This window comes from Patella vulgata, chromosome 2 (assembly GCF_932274485.2).
Source record: "Patella vulgata chromosome 2, xgPatVulg1.2, whole genome shotgun sequence".
NCBI lineage: Eukaryota > Metazoa > Mollusca > Gastropoda > Patellidae > Patella > Patella vulgata.
In genome coordinates this window covers 64,150,331-64,177,426 of record NC_065880.2, presented here as the reverse complement: position 1 = coordinate 64,177,426, position 27,096 = coordinate 64,150,331, and the positions used below count along the sequence as shown (strand labels likewise).

Genomic DNA, 27,096 nt, shown 5'->3' with positions numbered 1-27,096 from the left:
TTTGCGCATATCGAATTGTAATTTCCTCAATTATGGCCCTTGATTGTATGAAAAATCACTTTTTTAGCTTGTTCTCTATCCATCTCTCGAAAATGTGGGCGTATCCTGCCTGGCAGCCACTGGTATTTAATTTTTAAAATCTGGCCCAATAGCTTCTGATTTTGAAATAATACAATTATCAATACGTGGTATTGGTGTCATAATTATTAGAAAACAATGCTTTTGGAAAAAAATAACTGTCGTTGCTATGGTAACAACCGAAACTCTTCATATTTTTCTCAAACTTACACAATCCATATCATTTGATATTACATGGGTTTCAAATATTTTAAACTGCTTACTTTAAAGTGTGGTGATGACCTTTTGGGTTATGGAAAATAGCGTTGAAAATGGTCAAAAATTGCCTTTTTTTCCATTTTGGTTGCTATGACAACCAAAATTGATAATATATGGCAGATTGGAAATATCTAATTTTAAAAATTCACAAACTTTTTGACATATTCCCATAATTTCACTTGTATATGTCCATTCCTTCATATTTTATTAATGTCCCAAAAATAGACAATTGTGTGCCGCAGAAAATTGTTCAAAAATGAACATATATTCCGCTTCTGAGAGACGGCATATAGATATTTTTACTCTTTTTTTTTTTTTTTTGTTAATCATACTTGATAGCTACTCATTATAAATTACATAACAACCAGGTTCAATATTTCTGATATAACATGCACAAGACCATTTTTGATGAAAAAATTGACCAAAATCGCTCTGACAAAATGGAATTTTTGAGAAAACCTATGTATTTTGCAGTTGCTATGGAAATCAGTGTAATTATTACAATTTATATACAGTGTTTAAGGCCATGAGACGAAGAAGCCCATTGATTTTCAGCGATTTCCGATAATTACTGCCAGAGTTATGGCCCTTGATTACTTTGAAAAATCTTGTGGACACTTTAGAGGCTAAAGTTAATATCCCATTGACTTTAAATTTATACACAGTGTTTAACTTTAAGGTCATAAGACGATGAAGCCTATTCATTTTCAGTGATTTTCGTTAATTACTGCCAGAGTTATGGCCCTTGATCACTTCAAAAAACCTTGTGGATGCTCTAAAGGCTAAAGTTAATATCTGATCGACTTTAAATTTATACACAGTGTTTGAGGTCACGAGGCAAAGAATCCTATTGATTTTCAAAGATTACTGATAATTACTGCCAGAGTTACGGCCCTTGATCACTTTGAAAAATCTTGTGGACGCGCTAGAGGCCAAAGTTAATATCCGATTAACTGCAGATTGATACACAGAGTTTAAGATCTTGAGACGAACAAGTATATTGATTTTCAATGAATTTTTATGACTTGGAGCAGCTAAATTTATGATACAGTATTAAAAGTTTTGTATACAAAACGTTAGCATGGGACAGAACTTTATAAAAACCAAACAAATTCTATTGGTTTTCTGAGTTGTTGCTCTTAATCAGATTTTAGTGTATTATAAATGTTTCATTACCGAAAAAAGTAAAAATATGCGACAACTCTTGTTGACTGCCCGGACGATTTAGCTGCTGTGGGCGTATGTTTCGTTACCTGGCAACCTATCTTTGATGAAAAAATTGACCAAAATCACTTAAACAAAATGGAATTTTTGAGAAAACCTATGTATTTTGGAGTTAATGTGGAAATCGGAGTAACTGTTACACAAATGTGAAAATTGAAACGTAATTAGCCTTAAAGTTGTATTTCATGAATTTACATCTACATTTTTGATAGTTTTGATATGAAATGAAATATGGCATCACAAAACACACTAAAAATGACTTTTTCAAAGTGTTGAAAAACCTTTCTTCCGCGAAAAGTCAAAAATTGCAACTTTGAGCCTCCATAAAAGAAAAAATTTTCATCCGATTTTGAATCTGTAAAAGGTTTTGTGAGAAGAATGATGAGATCTACTTGTAAAGCCAATAAAATCAAATGTATAATCATAATCTCAAAATCACCTTTTCCACCTATTATAACCCAAAGATCTTGGTTCCTTTCGATGTTCAGGCATATCGGGTAGTAACTTCCTGAATTATGGCCCCTGATTGTATGAAAAATCATGTTTTTTAGCTTGTTGTAGACGTCACAATTTTTATCCGATTTAAAAAAAAACGTGAATATATCACCATTACACACTAAGATCTTGGTTTCTTTTAATAATCGCGTATCCGAACGTAACTTCCTGGATTATGGCCCCTGATTTTTCCAATTTTAAAACCCTTTAAATATATCCCCTTTCTACCATAATGAAGATTTAATTAGAATTTCGAGAAAATTGAAATGAAACTGCCCAACACAATGACCGCTCTTTGTACTCAAATTGTGTAAAAGTATGTAATGAGAAGATTCTAGACCCTCTAGAGGTCACAATTTTTATCCGATTTTGATGAAACTTGAAATGTATGTTCATAACCCACTGATATCAGTTCCTTTTGATATTCACGCATATTGAACCCTATCTTCCTGGATTATGCCCCTTGATAGTACAAAAAAATCAAATTATTTTTTTAGCTAGTTCTCTGTCCATCTCTTGCAAAATGTGGCTATCTTGCATGGCAACCACTTGTTTTATTTGTTTATATAATTCACAGATTGAATAAAGGTTATTGTAAATAATTAAATCAAGAAAAAAAGATTGATGCAAATTTTCCTTTAATAAGCTGTTGTTAAGACATAGTTGCTGTGTTGGGTGTATTACTGGGCTTTGCATGGCTATCTTTTCATAATGGGTGGCCGATCTTTGTTTTTGTAGCATATCAAGGCTATTGCTGATACAGGAATCAATGTTATTGTTACTGGTGGTAAAATAGGAGATCTAGCTCAACATTACTGTAACAAATATAAGTTAATGGTTGTTCGTCTCATGTCTAAGTTTGATCTCAGAAGACTGTGTAAATGTGTAGGAGCCACTGCTTTACCAAAAATTGTAAGTATTTGATGATATTAAAATTGTATGAAATTGAAATAGGGTTGGGCGATAATGAAAAAAAAATATCATGATAATTTATCAAATATCACGATAAACAATATTATCGTGATAAATTATATGTGAATTTAATTCTATCAATAGAATGTCGTACATTAGTCGAAGTAAAATATTAAAGATAACGGAAGGGTTCGAAAATCTCCTTATAAGACAGTTGCGACTGAGGTAAATACCGGATTTTACGGGGTATAATTCGAATCGTCATATTTTACTGTTTTTCCAACCTCCGTTCATAGATAAGTCGAAGCGGTGTAGTGTAAGACAAATATTTTTCCATTTATTTCGGGCAGTAATCTTTTATTGAGTTACGGTAGTGTTATTATCCTAGTCTAATACTGTGCCGATGTACTTAAAAAAAAATCAATTAATGTAAAATAATTAGTTGCTAAATGCACGACTAACCTGAGTAGTATTCTAAGTTTTGTTCTCGATTCATTTGAACCTTTTTATATTCCAATATGTCCGATAAATACAAAGATAATACATGGTTTCTATTCGCACATGACTGGCGATTACTATGTTACTAATAGTGGAATAAAATTAAAGGCATCTATTGATTGGACAAAAAAAAAATAATTACGGACTTTCAAAGTAGAATTTTTATGATTGGTTCATTTAGATGAAAGCCGAAGTAGAGTTTTTGCGAGAAATTACGAGAGATAGAGATATGTTTCTTGTTGGCAGAAAGATTCTATCTTGATGACATTTTCTAGCCTTTATTGAATGTTGGTTATATTTTTTAAAAAAAACATTAAACTATATATACTGAGCGCGATGGAAAACGCATCACTTTTTTTTCCCAAATATTTCATTACTAGGTGGTTTTGTATGTATAATTTTATGCAATACTATGAACTTTTTTTTCACACAATGCTCCCAATATTCACGTGCAGCATTGTGTGTGAGCCCTTTAAAAGCATGTTATCAACTTAATGTGCAGTACATGAACTGTGAAACGTCAATCTGTCGTAATTTGTTGTTGTACGTGTGAAGGAATCGAGCTAGACATGCCAAGACTTACTGAAAATCAACGGAATGAAGCCATGGGAATGTCCTGGGCTGGCATGTCTACACGTGCTATTGCCAGATACTTCAATTGTCATCAGTCCACTATTGTAAGGTTGGTGGAACGTGTTTCAGTTACTGGATCAACACGTGGCCAATAACGTCCTGGTCCACAACGCGTTACAGGCCACGAAATTTCACGCGAATGATACCAATCGGTTACGTGCGGTTGTGCTAGCTCAAAAACACGCGACCGATTTCCTGGTTACGCAAATTGAAATATCGGTTACGTTAACAAATTTCATTAACAGATTTATTCACATTTGATCAATTTTTATACAGGATGACTTGTGACGCAGGTCTAAATTATTTGCATTATAGCACAAACTCCATTCATTCATTCTTGGCATTTCATTTCTCCATCTTACCGGTACTTTGACAGATCACGTATTTTGACACCACGTAGGCTATTGACCAGTTGCAAGCACGTTGATTTCAAAATGCCCCTCACTCATAATTCTTGAAATGATTAGTTATGCCATAAATATTTGAAAGTGTACCTTTGGATTTTCAAACACCAAATGAGAAATGAGTTGGACTATTTAACATTTACTAATTTACTACACGTGTTCCTTTCAGTTTTCACTATAGCGATGCTGTAGTACCAATGACCCGTATGTATGTCGTCAACTTTGACCCCCTCCCTGGCACATGGCATCGCTCGAGCGATAATGTAAACGATTTTACTGTCCTGTCTATTTCTATACGCCCACATTTTCATGTGGACGTATTATGCCGTCGCCCCTGTCCGTCCACGGACACTCTAGAAGCCACAATTCTTATCCAATTTTGACGAAACTTGAAATATAGGTTTATCTCCAAAAGATCTCGGCTGCTCTCAATATTGGCATGTATCGGATCGAAACTTCATGGATTATGGCCCCTGTTTGTACGAAAAATCACGTTTTTAGCTTGGGAACCCTATAGAGTCACAATTTTTATCCGATTTTGTTGAAACTTGAAATGTAAGATTATAACCCAAAGATCTCGGTTCCTTTCCATATTCGCGCATATCAGACCATAACTTCCTGAATTATGGCCCCTGATTGTACTAAAAATCACGTTTTTAGCTTGTGGACCCTATAGAAGTCATAATTTTTATACGCCCACATTTTCATGTGGATGTATTATGCCGTCGCCCCTGTCCGTCCGTCCACAATTGTTTGTGGACTCTCTACAGGTCACAATTCTTATCCGATTTCGACGAAACTTGAAATATAGGTTTATCCCCAAAAGATCTCGGCTGCTTTCGATATTGGCATGTATCGGATCGAAACTTCATGGATTATGGCCCCTGTTTGTACGAAAAATCACGTTTTTAGCTTGTGGACCTATAGAGGTCACAATTTTTATCCGATTTAAAAAAACGTATTATATCACCGTTACACCCTAAGGATGGCCGAATTCGAATTTCGTGATAAAACGGCCCAAAATTGACAGACAAAATGGCCGCCGTTCGTCTCAAATAGCGTAAAAATATGGTATATCAAGGTTGTGGACCCTATAGAGGTCACAATTTTTATCCGATTTTGTTGAAAATTGAAATGTAAGTTTATAACCCAAAGATCTCGATTCTCTTCTATATTCGCGCATATCTGATTGTAACTTCCTGAATTATGGCCCCTGATTGTACGAAAAATCGCGTTTTTAGCTTGTGGGCGCTATAGAGGTCATAATTTTTATCCGATTTAAAAAACCGTATTATTATATCACCGTTACACCCTAAGGTAGGTTGAGTTAGAATTTCGAGAAAATCAGCCCAAAATTGACAGACAAAATGGCCGCCGTTCGTTCTCAAATAGCGAAAAATATGGTATATCAAGGTTGTGGACCCTATAGAGGTCACAATTTTTATCCGATTTTGTTGAAACTTGAAATGTAAGTTTATAACCCAAAGATCTCGGTTCCTTTTGATATTTGATATATCGGACCGTAACTTCCTGAATTATGGCCCCTGATTGTACGAAAATACGCGTTTTTAGCTTGTGGACCCTATAGAGGTCATAATTTTTATCCTATTTAAAAAAACGTATTATTATATCGGTTCCTTTCAATATTCGCGCATATCGGACCGTAACTTCCTGAATTATGGGCCCTGATTTTACGAAAAATCGTGTTTTTACCTTGTGGACCCTATAGAGGTCATAATTTTTATCCGATTTAAAAAAACGTATTATTATATCACCGTTACACCCTAAGGATGGCCGAATTCGAATTTCGTGAAAATCGGCCCAAAATTGACAGACAAAATGGCCGCCGTTCGTCTCAAATAGCGTAAAAATATGGTATATCAAGGTTGTGGACCCTATAGAGGTCACAATTTTTATCCGATTTTGTTGAAAATTGAAATGTAAGTTTATAACCCAAAGATCTCGATTCTCTTCTATATTCGCGCATATCGGACTGTAACTTCCTGAATTATGGCCCCTGATTGTATGAAAAATCGCGTTTTTAGCTTGTGGGCGCTATAGAGGTCATAATTTTTCTCCGATTTAAAAAACCGTATTATTATATCACTGTTACACCCTAAGGAAGGTTGAGTTAGAATTTCGAGAAAATCAGCCCAAAATTGACAGACAAAATGGCCGCCGTTCGTTCTCAAATAGCGAAAAATATGGTATATCAAGGTTGTGGATCCTATAGAGGTCACAATTTTTATCCGATTTTGTTGAAACTTGAAATGTAAGTTTATAACCCAAAGATCTCGGTTCCTTTTTATATTTGATATATCGGACCGTAACTTCCTGAATTATGGCCCCTGATTGTACGAAAATACGCGTTTTTAGCTTGTGGACCCTATAGAGGTCATAATTTTTATCCGATTTAAAAAAACGTATTATTATATCACCGTTACACCCTAAACATGACTGAGTTCGAATTTCGTGAAAATCGGCCCAAAACTGACAGATAAAATGGCCGCCCTTCATTCTCAAATAGCGTAAAAATATGGTATATCAAAGTTGTGGACCCTATAGAAGTCACAATTGTTATCCGATTTTGTTGAAACTTGAAAGAATTCGGTTCCTTTCGATATTTGCGCATATCGAATTGTAATTTCCTGAATTATGGCCCTTGATTGTAGGAAAAATCACTTTCTTCTTAGCTTGTTCTCTATCCATTTCTCGAAAATGTGGGCGTATCCTGTCTGGCAGCCGCTGGTTATCTAAAAGGGTGAAAACCTATAAATTTATGTACTTAGTCTGCAGAAACCTCAAGCTTTTCAACTTTTGATCGCCATAATTCTACTTTTATGGACAAAATTTCTCCTTTGTACTATCAAATTTTGACTTTCAACTTTCCGCTTTCTACTTTCTACTTTCCACTTCAGATTTTCTACTCACGATTTTCTAACGCAGATTTTCTCCAATACTATGGTGGCTGATAGTGGCCATGTAATTTTTCGCCATTTTATAACTCGACAACACAACATAAGGACATTATTAGTGAGAGCATACATCAAAGTAGACTTGAATATTGAGACTTTTGGCAAGCGGAATCTTTCACATCCATATCGCGTATCGTATACGTGATACGTTGCGTCAGTGTAGTTTTTGAGTTTTGACAGATGTTCGCGCCGCGTAATCCCCGGTTGTACGTGACAAGGAGTAGGGTCGCCTGTCCAACCTCGTGGGTTTTCTCCGGGTCCTCCGGTTTCCTCCCACTACTAAAAAGACCCCTACGCGCAAGCGAATTATTGAAATAAAATTAAACCATATGTTAGTCCCGAAATGACCTAGTTTGTGTCGAGTGGACGTTAAACCCCATTTCTCACTCTCACTCTCGCGCCGCGTAAGTTTGAGGAGCTGAGCTTAGTTCTCTTACACCATGATGGCGGTTATCTACCCAAATCACCATCAGTGCTAGTCAAGTGCCTAGCCACAAATGCCTAGACTCGACAGCAATTTTTGGTTTCACTCATTTCAGAAAGTTTATACCCCTTTATGGTAGAATTACACCTCCCTAAATTTAGCACGTAGATTAATCAGCATGCAGACAAACAGGAAAAATATGAAAATTCTGAGAAAAACTTATAAAAAATAATGATTAAAAACACGTCTTTATCATGGTTAAAATCACATCAAATACTAGTATACACCTTTGTGTTCTAGGATACACATAGATTCATAAAAATGCTATGCCACAACATTTCAGCGTATAAAAGTAGTAAAAAAGACGACGATGTTATACGGACCTTTCCGTATGAAAGCTGTTCGATACGTGCTGCAGTATCCGTGTGCCGTATCACGTATGAGAAATACACATACATTGATGACGTCACACAAAATCCATACGGATATGCGATACGGACCAGGAATTTACGCTTGCCAAAAGTCTCTATATCCAAGTCTATTTTGATGTATGCTCTCATTAATACTGTTATGTCGGGTTATGAAAATGGCGAAAAATTACATGGCCACTATCAGCCACCATAATATTGGAGAAAATCTGCGTTTGAAAATCGTGAGTAGAAAATCTGAAGTGGAAAGTCAAAAGTTGATAGTAGAAAGTAGAAATTATGTCCATGAAAGTAGAATTAAGGCGATTAAAAGTTGAAAAGCTTGAGGTTTCTGCAGACTAAGTACATAAATTTATAGGTTTTCACCCTTTGAGATCAAAAATTTCCCCATTTGCTTCAGATTTTCTACTTTTTACTGTTGACTTTCTGCTTTTTACTCTAGATTGCATTTTGAACCCGATACACCGCCATAATGGAGGTCACAATTTTTATCCGATTTTGTTGAAACTTGAAATGTAAGTTTATAACACAAAGATCTCGGTTCCTTTTGATATTTGCGCATATCGAATTGTAATTTCCTGAATTATGGCCCTTGATTGTAGGAAAAATCACTTTCTTTTTAGCTTGTTCTCTATTCTTTTCTCGAAAATGTGGGCGTATCCTGCCTAGCAGCCGCTGGTTAGCCTTCAAAACGATAAATGCAATATATTTTTTATTCGTTTAAAATTATATTTGATTCCAAGTGACTTATAGATTGGATCAATACGATTGTATAGATGTCCACAAATTGCTTCTAGCATCTTCCTTGTCAACACCAAACAATTTTGTCAGAATCACTTTTTATACGCCCACATTTTCATGTAGACGTATTATGCCGTCGCCCCTGTCCGTTCGGACATCCGTCCGTCCACAATTTGTTTGTGGACTCTCTACAGGTCACAATTCTTATCAGATTTTGACGAAACTTGAAATATAGGTTTATCTCAAAGATCTCGGCTGCTTTCGATATTGGCATGTATCGGATCGAAACTTCATGGATTATGGCCCCAGTTTGTACGAAAAATCACGTTTTTAGCTTGTGGACGAAACTTGAAATATAGGTTTATCTCAAAGATCTCGGCCGCTTTCGATATTGGCATGTATCGGATCGAAACTTCATGGATTATGGCCCCAGTTTGTACGAAAAATCACGTTTTTAGCTTGTGGACCCAATAGAGGTCACAATTTTTATCCGATTTTGTTGAAACTTGAAATGTAAGTTTATAACCCAAAGATCTCGGTTCCTTTCCATATTCGTGCATATCGGACCGTAACTTCCTGAATTATGACCCCTGATTGTACCAAAAATCGTGTTTTTAGCTTGTGGACCCTATAGAGGTCATAATTTTTATCCGATTTAAAAAAACGTTCCATTATATCACCGTTACACCCTAAGGATGGCTGAGTTTGAATTTCGTGAAAATCGGCCCGAAATTGACATACAAAATGGCCGCCGTTCGTTCTCAAATAGCGTAAAATATGGTATATCAAGGTTGTGGACACTATACACTGAGAAATATGTAACGGTTAAACCATACGTTTGCCGCATTAAAAACTCGCAAAACGGTCAATACCTATGTATCTCGATAAAAAAATAAAATTCGGACTATAACTCCTCATTATGGCTTAAAATCTCTAGATAAGGTGTGTTAATTAACCAGGGTGACAAATGGACTGAAAGGCGAGTTAATTATCGCTAGGTGTGAACAACCCTGGGACGGTGCGTTTTCTGTACTGAGTATGTTAATTAACCGACGGGTTAAAAACGAATGACACAGTGTGTATTGTTTAATTGGTGTGTTTTCTCGATAGTTGTTATAAATGCACCAAAAGGGTATAATCAAGGACCAACCGACTTTATCTGACGCGTGAGTGTTAAATGGAAACTTGGGAAGGAAAATTGTTTTTACCGTGCGATTTTTCATTCGCCGGTGTGTTTTTCGCAAATAGGACTTTGTATAAGGACAAGTCTTTATATGTGGAAGTTGTACGGGGCTGTTTCTTCTATGCGTCTTTTGTATTTGTTGATGAACATAAGACGCAGTACGTGTTTTATAGTCACGCCACTTATAAAGTTGCATAATAAAATATAAATGTAAAAATCGACGACGTCAGTTAATCAATCTGCTCTGGCCAAGCTCAAAATTCCGCTCTAAATTTCCTTCGCGAATTTGAGTAAACTGCCGACCTCCGTGATTATTTTAAACCGCCATCTAGGCGAATTTTAAAAAGTCTGACTTTCACGCATGTACAGTCAGCACATCCATAGCTGGTTTGAAATAGGTTTATGTATTTATCGTGCGATTCCACTGCAGTGATATCGTAGTCGAATATCAGCTAATACGGCATGCAAAAAAAGATTGTTAATTTAACATGGTTAGACACGCAGATTTTACTGGCTTATATTGAAAATATAACAAATATCAAACATTGGCAGGCATTTATATAATAAAATAAACAGAATTATGGTTGTACCGATACATTACTTCATCAATATGTTCAACATTTTAATACTTGCATCGATCGACTATTTCAAACTCATTAAAATTACGAAATTTCAAAATTTACACACATAGATGCTGGTCTTGCCGTGGGCGAAAGTTTTGTCCATTGAAATAGCCATTTCCATTCTGACAAATAAGTTACACAATGCATTTTAAATTGATAAATCACATCTGAAGTAATATATCTTCGGGTTTAAATCACAAATGAATTAAATGCCTTCATCTCCTGTTTTTAAGCACACATCGTCAGAAGTCACTGTCAACCTTGCTGAACACATGCACATTAACACGTTATCAGTCGGATAATACCTTGATGACCTTTTTATTTCGCCACCAAAAAGTCTGAGTCAATGCATACCGTCAGTCAAGTTTCCAAATTACGTGCTATCAATAGGAATCGATAATTGACTAAAATAGAAACACCTTTAACAACAAATTGCTACCATGCCGTAGATTTAACTAAGGCTTTCGATTTAGTCTGGCTAGACGGGCTGCTCTTCAAGTTAGGACGTATTGGTATAACGGGCATAATGTTTCGGTGGATCAAAAGCTTTCTGAGCGATAGAAAGATACAGGTGAATGTTGGCAGATTCCCTATCCCTAAGAAGAAAAGAACTAGCGACAAGGTACTGGGCTAAGATCTCGCAACTGGGCGAAAGATCCCCAACCTTTGTCAGTCTAAAAAATACAAGATATGTGAGAGATCCTAGAAAGAAAAGCTTCGGCCGGGGTATCAGGGAAACAATCAAGGAACTGCGACTGGGGGAGCTCGTGATAAATGAACACGACCCCCCAGTGATCGCCCCTTGGACGCTCCCTATACCGTCGGTTAATCTAGATCTACTACAGAAAACCGACAAGAAAAACAACCCCACTGCTGCACATGCTTTCTCTCTAGAACACCTGGAAGACAACTGGCCGTCTGATGACTGGGACCATGTGTACACGGATGGCTCACGCAATCCTGAAAGGGGCACCGGCTCGTTTGGAATATACCTGCCAAACAGGGAATAAGCAGGAAACTGCCCAATAACTGTTCGGTGTACACTGCAGAGCTTGTGGCCATTCGTGACGCTATATCATGGATTTCCCATCAAAAGACTAGTAAGTTCGTCATTCCAAGCGACTCTCTGAGCAGTCTGATTTCAATCCAAAATGACAACTCGGACTCAAGACCAGAAGTCATTTTGGAAATCAGGCAGCTGTACCAGAGGGTTTTAGAGAAGGGAAGCAAAGTAGAACTCGTGTGGATTCCATCACAAGTCAACATTAGAGGAAACGAGGAGGCAGATCGACTCGCCAATGAAGGTCTCAAGGACACAGCACCACTCCGCCCCATAGACTACAGCACCACGGAAATCCACAGTATGGTCAAAAGACACGTCAATTCAATCTGGGAATTAAATCTTGTTGAACTTGACACATACAGATTCCGGCTGGATGACAAGATCTACACAAAGACAACACTCAATCACCCTAGAAGAGATATTTATAGACTTTATCGAAGCTAAGGTTGAAAGAGCGGCTGCGAGACTACAAATACCAAGTCATCATCTGTGAGTGCGGAGAAGAATGTACCGCCAACCATGTCCTGGTAGACCGCAAGGTATACGAGGAGGAGGAGAGAGGAACTAGTGAGAACAATGGAGACCAACAACATACCATTCAACACTAAGAACCTACTCTTCCCGAGACCAGATCTGAAACTGCAAATCTTCGAACAAATCCACGCCCTAATGGACACAGTTGGACTAAGTAGAATAGTGAAGTAAGAGGGGGTCACGGTTAGACGGACCCGGCATCTAAACACTAAACTACATAGGGGATTTATACCAAACTGGCAGGATAGTGGAGTAAGGGGGAGTCACGATCAGACGGACTCGGCATCTAAAAACTATTCCACCAAAAAAAGACACCAAACCTACAGAGTGGGATAGTGGAGTAAGGGGAGGTCACGATAAGACGGGCCTGGCACCTAAACACAAACCCCACAAAGATGACATCTACCAAACTAGCAGGATAGTGGATTAAGGGGGAGTTACGGCACCTAAACACTATTCCGCAAATAAAACTGATACCAAACCCAGAGAGTGGGACAGTGGAGAAAGGGGAGGCCACAATAAGACGGGCCTGGCACCTAAACACTAACCCCAAACGATGACATCTACCAATCCATATGTTTTGTATTAAATAAAGGGAAGAACTTCCCACTAAACCAAATCCATGGCCTAAGGCCAAATGGAAAGATTGCAAAATCATATTCTAAAAAACAGGAATCAGCTTCGGCTCTCCTATGTCTTGTCTGCGATATCACTTATGTGGAAGCAGACGTTTAACACCTAGAACGAACGAACGACGAACCATGCCGTAGTCTTGTAGACAATACTTATATTCTGTATTGTCAGTAAGTCAGGCCCGTAACTAAGGGGCAGGTGGGGCAAAGCCCCCCCCCTTTGAAAAAATTGTCGTCCATAAAAACAATAGATATACATTGTCCGTCAATTTTACAGCACCCCTTGAGAACACTCCCCACCTCATCGTTTCTCTGAGCTAGTTACGTCCTTGTAGTAAGAAATCATTGGGACGCGACCAATCTGGATTTTCACACAGAATATGTGCCGTTGTCATGGCTAAATTACGAACGGGCTCTGATGAATAGCACACCCCATCTCCTGCAATTTACATCATGTATTACCAGTAGGTTACAACGGATTCTATTAATTTTATTTACGATAAAACTCAGGCTTTAAAAATTGTGGATATGAGAGATAATTAAATTTTTGAATCGGTATAGACTTGAAGGTTGGCGCATGCAGCGTGTGAAAAGAATACTTGATCATCATATTCGCAGTTGACATACTCCTGTCAATAAAATCATTCCTTAACCGGTGGTGATAATTTTTGTAATTTGGCACAAAAATCATCCCTTATATCGCACCATGCCCCTTTAACTAATACACGCTTTTTTGTTAGGCTATTTCTGGAAAAATGAAATTTAATGATTTTTTTTTGTGATAATTATTGGAAAGAAACTGAACCGGGTTATTCTTTGGGATATTTATCGTCTATTGTATAAATAAGGTAAGCAGTTTGTGTGTTGCATTTATAAGTTAAAGTATAAAAAAATATATATTTTAAAACCTTATACCAGTAACTGAATCGATTTGACATGTTGATCTGTTTTGCAATGTGGGGAATGGGGAATCTGTTGGATCAGCTAACAATTTTCCAATAGACGTTCTCTGAAAATGAAATTAATATTGATTTTCAAAAATATGTTGGTTTCTCTTTTATAACTTTAAAACTCCATGTTAATATATTATGGTAAAATCATATGTTGGCTAATCTTATAATCGGCTCATAATCTCGGGTAATAAACATATCAGTGTTAAACTTTATAAACAGACCAATACACAATCAGATGAGTCAACATTTGGTAGAGTTTATAACACTGATGTGTTAATTAACCAATTAAGATTATGAGCCGACAAGATTAGTCTCTCAGCTATTAATTAGCTTTCATGATCAATAATGGTATTATTGAAAATATCAAAAATGTGAATAAATTTATGACGATTATTGTCTTATTTTGATTTGGTTATTTGTGATTATTTGTAATAAAGAAAATAACTCTTATTGCAGTAGTCTGTACTGACATGCCATGATATATACTTGGAATCAATTAATCATTTGACTTGTTTGAATTATTATTTCAGAAAATTTATTATTGTGCGCATTATGTGGGTCCTGACTATTTGTAAGGACATTTCATTATCCGGCGAACTGTTAAACCGGATGGCAAAATAAACACCATTATGCAATACATCTTTTAATAATCCCTCTGTCTCTTTCGGCTACGATGTGTTCCTTGACAGTTCGACGATTATATTCTTCACTTCATCACAACGCGTACACCAACACTGATATCGAACCGACATCGTAAAGAAAATTAGTTTAATTATAGAAGAGTGTGTCTCAAATAACTTAATGTAGCGCCCGCTTCCACAATGAAGTGATTTGACGAAATTACATGGGATTTATATAATATATGAAATTTCATATGTCCTCCCACCAATACTCAACTATGTACTTTAATCTGACCGCTATGGAAACCATCTATATGTGACGATTGTTAAATAAGTTTTGCTAGGTCTAATTAATTATTAATGAAACACTGTTCAAACCCTAACGGTATAGGAAACCATCTATGTGATGATTGTTAAATACGCTGGCTATATAACAATTATTATTGAACAGCTAACATTTTTTTGTTTATAATATAAATATAATTGCCAAATGGTTATCTATTAAAAGTTGCAACGAAACAAGTACGGGTTACGTACATTGTACTAATTTCAACACGCAAAACAATAAACTGGCTATGAGCTACGGGTTGCGCGGTACTCATTTCAACACGCAAAACAATAAACCGGCAATGAGTTACCGTTTACGTGGTACTAATTTCAACCCGCAAAACAATAAATTGTCAGAACAAAAGAATATATATAGACATACGGTAAATTTAGCTTATCGCTATATACCCGGATATATTCAAATTGGGGCCTGACTGCTGGATACTTATAAATGACGACATTGTTTTCACCTTTTTACGACAGATTAGGGTCCATATTTATATTTTATTATGCAACTTTATAAGTGGCGTGACTATAAAACACGTACTGCGTCTTATGTTCATCAACAAATTTTATACAAAAGATGCATAGAAGAAACAGCCCCGTACAACTTCCACATATAAAGACCTGTCTTTATACAAAGTCCTATTTGCGAAAAACACACCGGCGAATGAAAAATCGCACGGTAAAAACAATTTTCCTTCCCAAGTTTCCATTTAACACTCACGCGTCAGATAAAGTCGGCTGGCCCTTGATTATACCCTTTTGGTGCAGTTATAACAACTATCGAGAAAACACACCAATTAAACAATACACACCGTGTCATTCGTTTTTAACCCGTCGGTTAATTAACATACTCAGTACAGAAAACGCACCGTCCCAGAGTTGTTCACACCTAGCGATAATTAACTCGCCTTTCAGTCCATTTTTTACCCTTGTTAATTAACACACCTTATCTAGAGATTTTAAGCCATAATGAGGAGTTATAATCCGAATTTTATTTTTTTTTATTGAGATACGTAGGTATTGACCGTTTTGCGAGTTTTTAATACGGCAAACGTACGTTTTAACCTTTACCTATTTCTCAGTGATAGAGGTCACAATTTTTATCCGATTTTGTTGAAACTTGAAATCTAAGTTGATAATCCAAAGATCTCGGTTCCTTTCGATATTCGCGCATATCAGACCGTAACTTCCTGAATTATGGCCCCTGATTTTACCAAAAATTGTGTTTTTAGCTTGTGGACCCTACAGAGGTTACACCCTAAGGATGGCTGAGTTCGAATTTCGTGAAAATCGGCCCAAAATTGACAGACAAAATGGCTGCCGTTCTTTCTCAAATAGCGTAAAAATATGGTATATCAAGGTTGTGGACCCTATAGAGGTCACAATTTTTATCCGATTTTGTTGAAACTTGAAATGTAAGTTTATAACCCAAAAATCTCGGTTCCTTTCGAAATTCACGCATATCTGACCGTAACTTCCTGAAATATGGCCCCTGATTGTACGAAAAATCGCGTTTTTAGCTTGTTGACCCCATAGAGGTCATAATTTTTATCCGATTAAAAAAACCATATTATTATATCACCGTTACATCCTAAGGATGGCTGAGTTCGAATTTCGGCAAAATTGGCAGACAAAATGACTGCCGTTCGTTCTCAAATAGTGTAAAAATATGGTATATCAAGGTTGTGGACCCTATTGAGGTCACACTTTTTATCGGATTTTGTTGAAACTTGAAATGTAAGTTTATAACACAAAGATCTCAGTTCCTTTCTATATTTGCGCATATTGAATTGTAATTTCCTGAATTATGGCCCTTGGTTGTAGGAAAAATCACTTTCTTGTTAGCTTGTTCTCTATCCATCTCTCGAAAATGTGGGCGTATCCTGCCTGGCAGCCGATGGTTAAGATTTTTTGTCGCATTTTGATATCACATTAGATAGTCAGCGGTAAGTTAGTAACAAATTTTGTCAGTTTCACTTTTTTTGACATATCCAACCCTTGGTAACAAATGTATAAATGGAATTGATATTGCTGGATTGAGTTGAATCTGTGTCCATTTTATAACACTTTTGCAATGTTAATGCGGAAATCGGTTTAACGGTTTCATTGGTTCCTCCCACTGCTAAAGACTGCTAAATTAAAACCATATGTTAGTCCCAAAATGACCTAGTTTGTGTCGAGTGGACATTAAACCCCCTTTCTCTCTCTCAATGGTAACGTGGCACCGGTGAAACCTGTCATTACTGCATTGCAGTTCTAGTTGAAAATTGAATTTACAAAGTGTGAATCTTTGTTTCTGGTAAGTTTCAGCCATGTAACTGATGACCATATAAAAAGCCCCATTTTTAGGGTGTGGTCGGACATACTTTAGCCCCGTGAGGCGATATTGGGTGTGGTATGACTTGGGGAAAGCCCCGAAAATTTTGGTTAGATTTGTGAAATACTTACTCCGATTATGTATGCCATTGTCCCCAGAAAGTTTCAGTCATGTAACTTGTGACCTAATTTTTGGCCCCACGGGTGCTACTTTAAGGCACTGCGGTGGATACGCCCCAGCAGTGCCCTATCTGACCAATTGATTTTTATACGTCGCTCCTGTCCGTCCATCCGTCCACAATTGTTTGTGGACACTCTACAGGTCACAATTTTTATCCGATAGGTTTATCTCCCTAAGATCTCGGTTCTTTTTGATATTGGCATGGATTAATCGCGTTTTTAGCTTGTGGACCCTATAGAGTTCACAATTTTTATCCGATCTTGTTGAAACTTGAAATATAAGTTTATTACCCAAAGATCTCAGTTTCTTTTGATATTCATTCATATCAGACCGTAACTTCCTGAATTATGGCCCCTGATTTTACGTAAAATCGCGTTTTTAGCTTGACCCTATAGAGGTCATAATTTTTATCCGATTTAAAAAACGTTTTAGTATATCACCGTTACACCGTAAGGATGGTTGAGTCACACTCATACTGACACCTGCTACAGATTTTGGCGGTCAAACCTTTTGTAACTAATGACCATATTATTTTGTCATTAGCTCCTGGATTAAAAGGCTACATTTATCATCCGATCTTTATCAAATTTATATATGTTGTTTCATATTAGCCTATTACCGTATTGGATTTCAACAATTTCCATTAATTACTTTTTAGAGTTCCCCTGTTTCAACTTGTGAACACCCGAATGACAAAAGTTAACATCTAATCTATATGAGCGTATATTTCATTGCCTGACAGTTTATCTTTAAATTTCAGGCACCACCTACGTCAAGAGAGATCGGTTTCTGTAGTCAAGTTTATGTTGATGAAGTAGGAAATACACCACTTGTTATTTTCAAACAGGGTAAATATTTTTACATTTTTGATGACAATTTCAAGAAACACAGTATTTTCAAATTTGGATCAATGATTTAATTTTTATACGACACATTTTCATATGGACATATATTATCGTCGCCCCCGTCCGTCACAATTCATTATCCGATTTTGACAAAACTTGAAATACAGGTTTATCTCCTAAAGATCTTAGTTGCTTTCGATATTGGCATGAATCGGATCGAAACTTCATGGATTATTACCCCTGATGGTTTGAAAAATCACGTTTTTAGCTTGTGGACCCTATAGAGGTCACAATTTTGAACCAATTTTGTGGAAATTTGAAATGTAACTTTATAACACAAAGATCTCGGTTCCTGGTTCCTTTCGATATTTGCGCATACATATCGGACCATAACTTCCTGAATTATGGCCCCTGATTGTATGAAAAATTGGAAGTCACAATTTTATTCCAATTTAAAAAACGTTTGAATATATCACCATTGCACCATAATGATGGTTGAGTTCAGATCTCGTGAAAATCGGACAAAATGGCCGACCCTCGAACACAAACAGTGTAAAAAATATGGTATATCAAGGTTGTGGACCCTCTAGAGCTCAAAATTTTGATCCGATTTTGATGAAACTTGAAATAAATGTTAATAACCCAAAGATCTTGGTTCTTTCGATATTTGCGCATATCGGATCGTAACTTCCTGAATTATGGTCCTTGACTGTACGAAAAATCACGTTTTTAGCTTGTGGTCCATCAAAAGGTCACAATTATTATCCGATTTAAAAAAAACGTGTGAATACATCACTGTTACACCATAATGATGGCCAAGTTCGAATTTCATAAAAATCGGACCAAAATTGGCGGACAAAATGACCGCCCCTCGTAAAACGCAAATGGTGTGAATATGTGGTATATCAAGGTTGTAGACCCTCTAGAGGCCACGATTTTTATACGCCCACATTTTCATGTGGACGTATTATGCCGTCGCCCCTGTCCGTCAGTCCACAATTGTTTGTGGACTCTCTACAGGTCACAATTCTTTGACGAAACTTGAAATATAGGTTTATCCCCAAAAGATCTCGGCTGCTTTCGATATTGCCATATTGGATTATGGCCCCTGATTGTACGAAAAATCGCGTTTTTAGCTTGTGGACCCTAAAGAGGTCATAATTTTTATCCAATTTAAAAAAACGTTTTATTATATCACCGTTACACCCTAAGGAAGGCTGGGTTCGAATTTCGTGATAATCGGCCCAAAATTGACAGACAAAATGGCCGCCGTTCGTTCTCAAATAGCGTAAAAATATGGTATTTCAAGGTTGTGGACCCTATAGAGGTCGCAATTTTTATCCGATTTTGTTGAAAATTGAAATGTAAGTTTATAACCCAAAGATCTCGGTTCCCTTGATAATCGCGCATATCAGACCGTAACTTCCTGAATTATGGCCCCTGATTGTACGAAAAATCGCGTTTTTAGCTTGTGGACCCTATAAAGGTCATAATTTTTTATCCGATTTAAAAAAACGTTTGAATTTCGTGAAAATCGGCCCAAAACTGACAGACAAAATGGCCGCCCTTCGTTCTCAAATAGCGTAAAAATATGGTATATCAAGGTTGTGGACCCTATAGAGGTCACAATTTTAATCCTATTTTTATGAAACTTGAAATGTAAGTTTATAACCCAAAGATCTCGGTTCCTTTCGATATTCACACATATCGGAACGTAACTTCCTGAATTATGGCCCCTGATTGTACGAAAAATCGCGATTTAAGCTTGTGAAGCCCATAGAGGTCATAATTTTTATCTGATTTAAAAAACTGAATTATTATATCACCGTTAGACCCTAAGGACGTCTGAGTTCGAATTTCGTGAAAATAGGCCCAAAACTGACAGACAAAATGGCCGCCCTTCGTTCTCAAATAGCGTAAAAATATGGTTTATCAAGGTTGTGGACCCTATAGAGGTCACAATTTTTGTCCGATTTCGTTGAAACTTGAAATGTAAGTTTATAACCCAAAGATCTCGGTTCCTTTCGATATTCGCGCATATCGGACAGTAACTTCCTGAATTATGGCCCCTGATTGTATGAAAAATCCTTTCTTTTTAGCTTGTTGTCTATCCATCTCTCGAAAATGTGGGCGTATCCTGCCTGGCAGCCGCTGGTTTTCAGATTTTGATGCAACCGTAAATTGATGCTTATATCACAAAGGTCTTGGTTCCTTTCGATATTCGCCCATATCGGATCGGAACTTCCTGAATTATGGCCCTTGATCGTATGAAAAATCACGTTTTTAGCTTGTGGTCCCTCTAAAGGTCACAATTATTATCCGATTTAAAAAAAAAAACATTTGAATATTTCACAGTTACATCCTAATGATGGTTGAGTTCGAATTTCGTGAAAATCAGACCAAAATGGCCGCGCCTCGTACGATAATAGTGTAAAAATGTGGTATATCAAGGTTGTGGACTCTCTATAAGTCACAATTTTCACCCGATTTTGATAAACTTGAAATGCATGTTTATAACCCAAAGATCTTGGTTCCTTTCGATATTCACACATATCGGATCGTAACTTCCTGAATTATGGCCCCTGATTGTACGAAAATCGCGTTTCTAGCTTGTGGTCCGTCAAGAGGTCACAATTATTATCTGATTTAAAAAAACGTTCGAATATCTCAACGTTACACCGTATTGTTGGTTGAGTTTGAATTTCATGAAAATCTTCAAAATCAGCATATATTGAACATATAAAATACTTAAAGATGGGTTCCCAGAAAAGTATTTATCGGGTGATTATTTCCAATAAAAGTATGGTAATTTTGGTATATATATATAGAAAGTAGAGATATCCAATCTTACTAGAAAAATACTGGATTCCCAAAAAAACACTCATGAAGCATATACAGGACAAAAATCAATCTAATTAAAATAGAGATCATTGACTTTTTTAAACCAGACAATGTCAGTCAAAACCTAACCTGCTCCCATATGGAAGCCTGTATCAAAAATGTGAAATTCTGGATGGATACCAACATGTTGAAGCTAAATTCTGACAAGACTGAAATCCTAGTTGTAGGTCCTGCTCGCAGACTAGAAAAATGTGGAGTCTATATATTGAACAATCAGTTATAAACTTTAAAACATCAGTTAGAAATCTTGGTCTGATTATGGACAATAATCTTTCTATGGAATCCCACATTAGTTCTCTATGTAAAACCTGTAGTTATCATCTCAGGAATATTGGATCAATACGCCATCTGATCACCGAAGATGCTGCATCAACACTAGTTCGTTGTTTGGTCATTTCCCGACTTGACTACTGCAACAGTATTTTAATTGGCATAACACATGAACAATCACAACGTTTACAAAGAATACAAAACAAAGCCGCCAGAATAATCTGCAAAACAAACCCACGTGAACACATTTCTCCTGTATTGACTTCTTTACACTGGCTTCGGATAAATGAGCGGATTGAATTCAAATTGCTGTGTCTGACATATCAATCAGTGAATGGAACAGCACCTTCATACCTACAAGATCTTGTCCACCACCATTCCTCGTCTAGAAACCTTCGATCAAATGATAAACTTCTTCTAACGATTCCTAATTACAACTTGAAATCTTTTGGTGCGTGATCTTTTAAATACACTGCTGCAGTATACTGGAACAATCTTCCTATCCACCTAAAAAAATCTCCATCCTTATCAACATTTTAAACCTTATTGAAGACGTATTTATTTAAACGTTATGTTTAGTGGTGCCTTGGTATTGAACTTTCATTGTACAGAACTGAATCACAAGCGCTATGAGCATACTCTGTGTGGACTAGCGCTATATAAATGATATTATTATTATTATTATCTATATTTCGTTTCGTTTTTATACGCCTACATTTTCATGTGGACGTATATTTTCGTCGCCCCTGTCCGTCCGTCCGTCCACAATTTGTTTGTGGACACTCTACAGGTCACAATTCTTATCCAATTTTGAGGAAACTTAAAATATAGGTTTATCTCCAAAAGATCTCGTCTGCTTTCGATATTGGCATGTATCGGATCGAAACTTCATGAATTATGGCCCCTGTTTGTACGAAAAATCACGTTTTTAGCGTGTGGACCATATAGAGGTCAAAATTTTTATCCGATTTATAAAACTGTATTATTATATCACTGTTACTCCCTAAGGACGACTGAATTCGAATTTCGTGAAAATCAACCCAAATTTGACATACAAAATGGCATACAAAGGTCTCAGTTCCTTTCGATATTCGCGCATATCGGACCGTAACTTCCTGAATTATGGCCCCTGATTGTACGAAAAATCGCGTTTTTAGCTTGTGGACCCTATAGAGGTCATAATTTTTATCCGATTTATAAAACTGTATTATTATATCACTGTTACTCCCTAAGGACGACTGAATTCGAATTTCGTGAAAATCAACCCAAATTTGACATACAAAATGGCCACCGTTCCTTCTCAAATAGCGTAAAAATATGGTATATCAAGGTTGTGGACCCTATAGAGGTCACAATTTTTATCCGATTTTGTTGAAACTTGAAATGTAAGTTTATAACACAAAGATCTCAGTTCCTTTCAATATTTGCTCATATTGAATTGTAATTTCCTGAATTATGGCCCTTCAATAGTAGGAAAAATCACTTTCTTGTTAGCTTGTTCTCTATCCATCTCTCGAAAATGTGGGCGTATCCTGCCTGGCAGCCGCTGGTTATCCAATTTTGTTGAAACTTGAAATGTAAGTTTATAACACAAAGATCTTGGTTCCTTTCGATATTTGCGCATATCGAATTGTAATTTCCTGAATTATTTCCCTTGATTGTAGAAAAAATCACTTTATTTTTAGCTTGTTGTCTATCCATCTCTCGAAAATGAGGGGTGTATCCTGTCTGGCAGCCGCTGGTTTATACTTCCGATGGCCTACACTACATGTAGATCTAACAAGTTATAGTGGGAGTTCACATTCTATGACGTCAGGTACCAAGCAAGCAACATTTGACCCGATTACATCAGTCATTCGATTAACCAATTAGCGACCGCCATGTATTTTTTTATCTACTTTTGCTTTGTTTTGATTTCTATTGCTGCTAATGTCTACCCACAGTTTCACGCAAAAAAGGTCAAACGCTCGATTCGACAGACCATTTGATTGGCTGACCCCTCATTTCAAGCAGAACACAAGTTAAATAACACTTCCAGATCCAAGTGTTGTAAAGTAAAATCAAAATTTTGAACTATAAAAACGAAACGAAATTGGATCTGTGTTTTAATCAGATTGGACAAAATTGTAAGGGTTCCCCTAATCAACAGCCCGACGATTAGGTCACACGCGAACATTGAGCGCTTGATGTACAAGTTGATAAACTTTATGAAGAGTTAGATGTACAACACTTTCTGAGATAAAAATATAAAAATGACAGAAAAAGACGCGGGTAGTGGATAATCCGAGAATTTAATTAGGATTCGATATTTGTAATAAATATTAAGCGATAAAAGACAACATCGTCTTATGTATGCAATGAATTCTCCTCTGACTTCCAAGAGAGGTAAGTCACATGACCTGGTTTGATCCAATTCTTATAGCAGGACATTCCTTTGCAATTACAATGTTTGAAAAGGATTTGAAGCAAAGTTATGACAAATTAATTAGTTTGAAAATGTTTTTATACGCCCACATTGAAATGTTATTATTATTATTATTATTATTACAGCATATTTATAGTGCACCCTTTCATATAGCATGTTCAGGGGCACTTTACAAAGTGACAATGTAAATCACACATAAACGTATATTGCCGTCGGTCCGTCCATCATCCACAATTTCTTGTGAACGCTCTAACACCAAAAGTTATCATCCAATTGTTTTAAAATTGATATATGTTGTTTACATTAGTGAGATGAAGAAGCCTATTTAATTTCAATAATTTCCGTACTTGTTTCACTTTGTTGAACCTTGTGAACGCTCTAATGCCAAAAGTTAACATACGATCTTTGTGAAATTTATATGCAATATTTAATATTTCTGTTTATTACGTCTAGAGTTATGGCCCTTGTTTCACTTTATTGAACCTTGTGAACGGTCTAACTCCAAAAGTTATCAGCCGATCTTTCTGAAATTTATATGCATTATTTAAATTAGTGAAACAAAGGAGCCTATTGAATTTCAGCAATATTCTTTTATTATGTCTAGAGTTATGGCCCTTGTTTCACTTTATTGAACATTGTGAACGCTCTTACGCCAAAAGTTATCATCCGATCTTTCTGAAATTTATATGCATTATTAAGATTACTAAAACGAAGAAGCCTATTGAATTTCAGCAATTTCCATTTATAACATCTAGAGTTATGGCCCTTGTTTTACTTTATTGATCCTTGTGAACACTCTACCGTCAAAAGTTATCATCCTATGTTTCTGAAATTTATATGCATTATTTAGATTGCTGAAATTTCAGCAATTCCTGTTTATTACGTCTAGAGTTATGGCCCTTGTTTCACTTTATTGATCCTTGTGAACACTCTACCGTCAAAAGTTATCATCCTATGTTTCTGAAATTTATATGCATTATTTAGATTGCTGAAATTTCAGCAATTCCTGTTTATTACGTCTAGAGTTATGGCCCTTGTTTCACTTTATTGATCCTTGTGAATGCTCTAACGTCAAAAGTTATCATCCGATCTTTGTGAAATTTATATGCATTATTTAGATTACTGAAACGAAAAAGCCTATTGAATTTCAAAAATTTCCGTTTATTACGTCTAGAGTAATGACCCTTGTTTCACTTTATTGATCCTTGTGAATGCTCTAACGTCAAAAGTTATCTTTCGATCTTTCTGAAAATTATATGCATTATTTGAATTAGTGAGACGAAGAAGCCTATTGAATTTCAGCAAATTCCATTTATTACGTCTAGAGTTATGGCCCTTGTTTCACTTTATTGAACCTTGTGAATGCTCTAACGTCAAAAGTTATCATCCGATCTTTCTGAAATATATACTGAGCGCCATGGAAAACGCATCACTTCGTTTTTCGTATAACAAAATGATCCTTTAGTTTGCTTCTTATTGTGAACAATATTCAAATGGGAACACATCAATAACAACACATTTGTACACTTATGGATGTTTAATCTGTAATCAAGGGTACAAAGTCAGAGGGGTCAAAACCAAAAGTACGACACAGATGTCAGTAGCGCGTGTGTCCTCCACGGGCCATCATCACGGTAGGCTACAGCATTAACGCAACCCCTGCAAATGTGTAGGGCGGTCCGGTGATGAAATGTGAAGCCTCCCCACACCATTACACTTCCCCCACCCCATCCATTCGTTTTGAAGACGCAGCAGTCTGCAAGACGTTCCCCAAGACGTCTCCACACACGTTGACGGCCATCAGCGTGATAAAGATGAAAGCGACTCTCATCACTGAAGAGCACACTTTGCCAGTCTACTACTCTTCTCCATGTCTGTTGTCCTTGAGCCCATATCAAACGCCACTGACAGTGATGATCCCTGAGGATAGCTCCAACATAAGGTCGTCGTGCACGGAGTCCTACTTCTCTTAGACGATGTCTTAAGGTGTTGGCACTTACTGGTCCTTGTCTTCCGACGACTGCTTCACCTGTTCGAGTCGCTGGGCGGAATCTGTCACGCAGATGAGTGACTCGGATGTAGTGGTCTTGAGCCTGGGTTGTAAGGCGTTGTGGACCAGGATGTTGACGGTCATGTATTGATCCAGTAACTCGAACACGTTCCACCAACCTTACAATAGTGGACTGATGACAATTGAAGTATCTGGCAATAGCACGTGTAGACATGCCAGCCCAGGACATTCCCATGGCTTCATTCCGTTGATTTTCAGTAAGTCTCGGCATCTCTAGCTCGATTCCTTCACACGTCCAACAAAAAATTACGACAGATTGACGTTTGACAGTTCATGTACTGCACATTAAGTTGAAAACATGCTTTTAAAGGGCTCACACACAATGCTGCACGTGAATATTGGGGTTTTCATGTGCATCTCGTGCAATTTTTTTTGTGCACACGGGCCGATATTTTTTGCATTTGGGAGCATTGTGTGAAACAATAGTTCATAGTATTGCATAATATTATACATACAAAACCACCTAGTAATAAAATATTTGGGAAAAAAAAATGATGCATTTTCCATGGCGCTCAGTGTATATGCATTATTTAAATTACTGAAACGAAGAAGCCTATTGAATTTCAGCAATTTCCGTTTATTACATCTAGACATTTGGCCCTTGTTTCACTTTATTGATCCTTGTGAACGCTCTTACGCAAAAAGTTATCACCTGATCTTTGTGAAATTTATATGCATGATTTAAATTAGTGAAATGAAAAAGCCTATTGAATTTCAGCAATTTACAATAATTGCTTCTAGAGTTATTGCCCTTGTTTCACTTTGTTAAACCTTATTAATGCTCGATTGATGAAAGTTATCATCCGGTATGTATGAAATTTATATGCATCATTTAAATTTGTGAAACAGGTCTATTGAATTTCAGCAATTTCGGTCAATAATTTATAGAGTTCTGGCGATTGTGAACGTTTGAATGACAAAAGTGATCATGTGATCTGTATGAAATTTATATGCATTATTTAAATTAGTAAAACGAAAAAGCCTGTCAAATTTCAACAATTTCTGTAGATTACTTCCAGAGTTGAGACCCTTGTTTCAGTTTGTAGAACCTTGTAAACCCTCAAACTACAAAATTT

The 27,096-nt window shown here is 36.6% G+C and overlaps 1 protein-coding gene across 1 annotated transcript in view; it reads left to right on the top strand.

Moving 5' to 3' along the window:
- The window catches only part of LOC126811191 (T-complex protein 1 subunit theta), a 230,372-nt gene that overhangs the window by 123,254 nt on the left and 80,022 nt on the right, over positions 1–27,096 (top strand). Inside the window, exons 9-10 of the mRNA XM_050536755.2 lie at positions 2,794–2,967; positions 18,269–18,356. Of these exons, the coding sequence (XP_050392712.2) occupies positions 2,794–2,967; positions 18,269–18,356 (262 nt within the window). The remainder of the gene's footprint in view (positions 1–2,793; positions 2,968–18,268; positions 18,357–27,096) is intronic.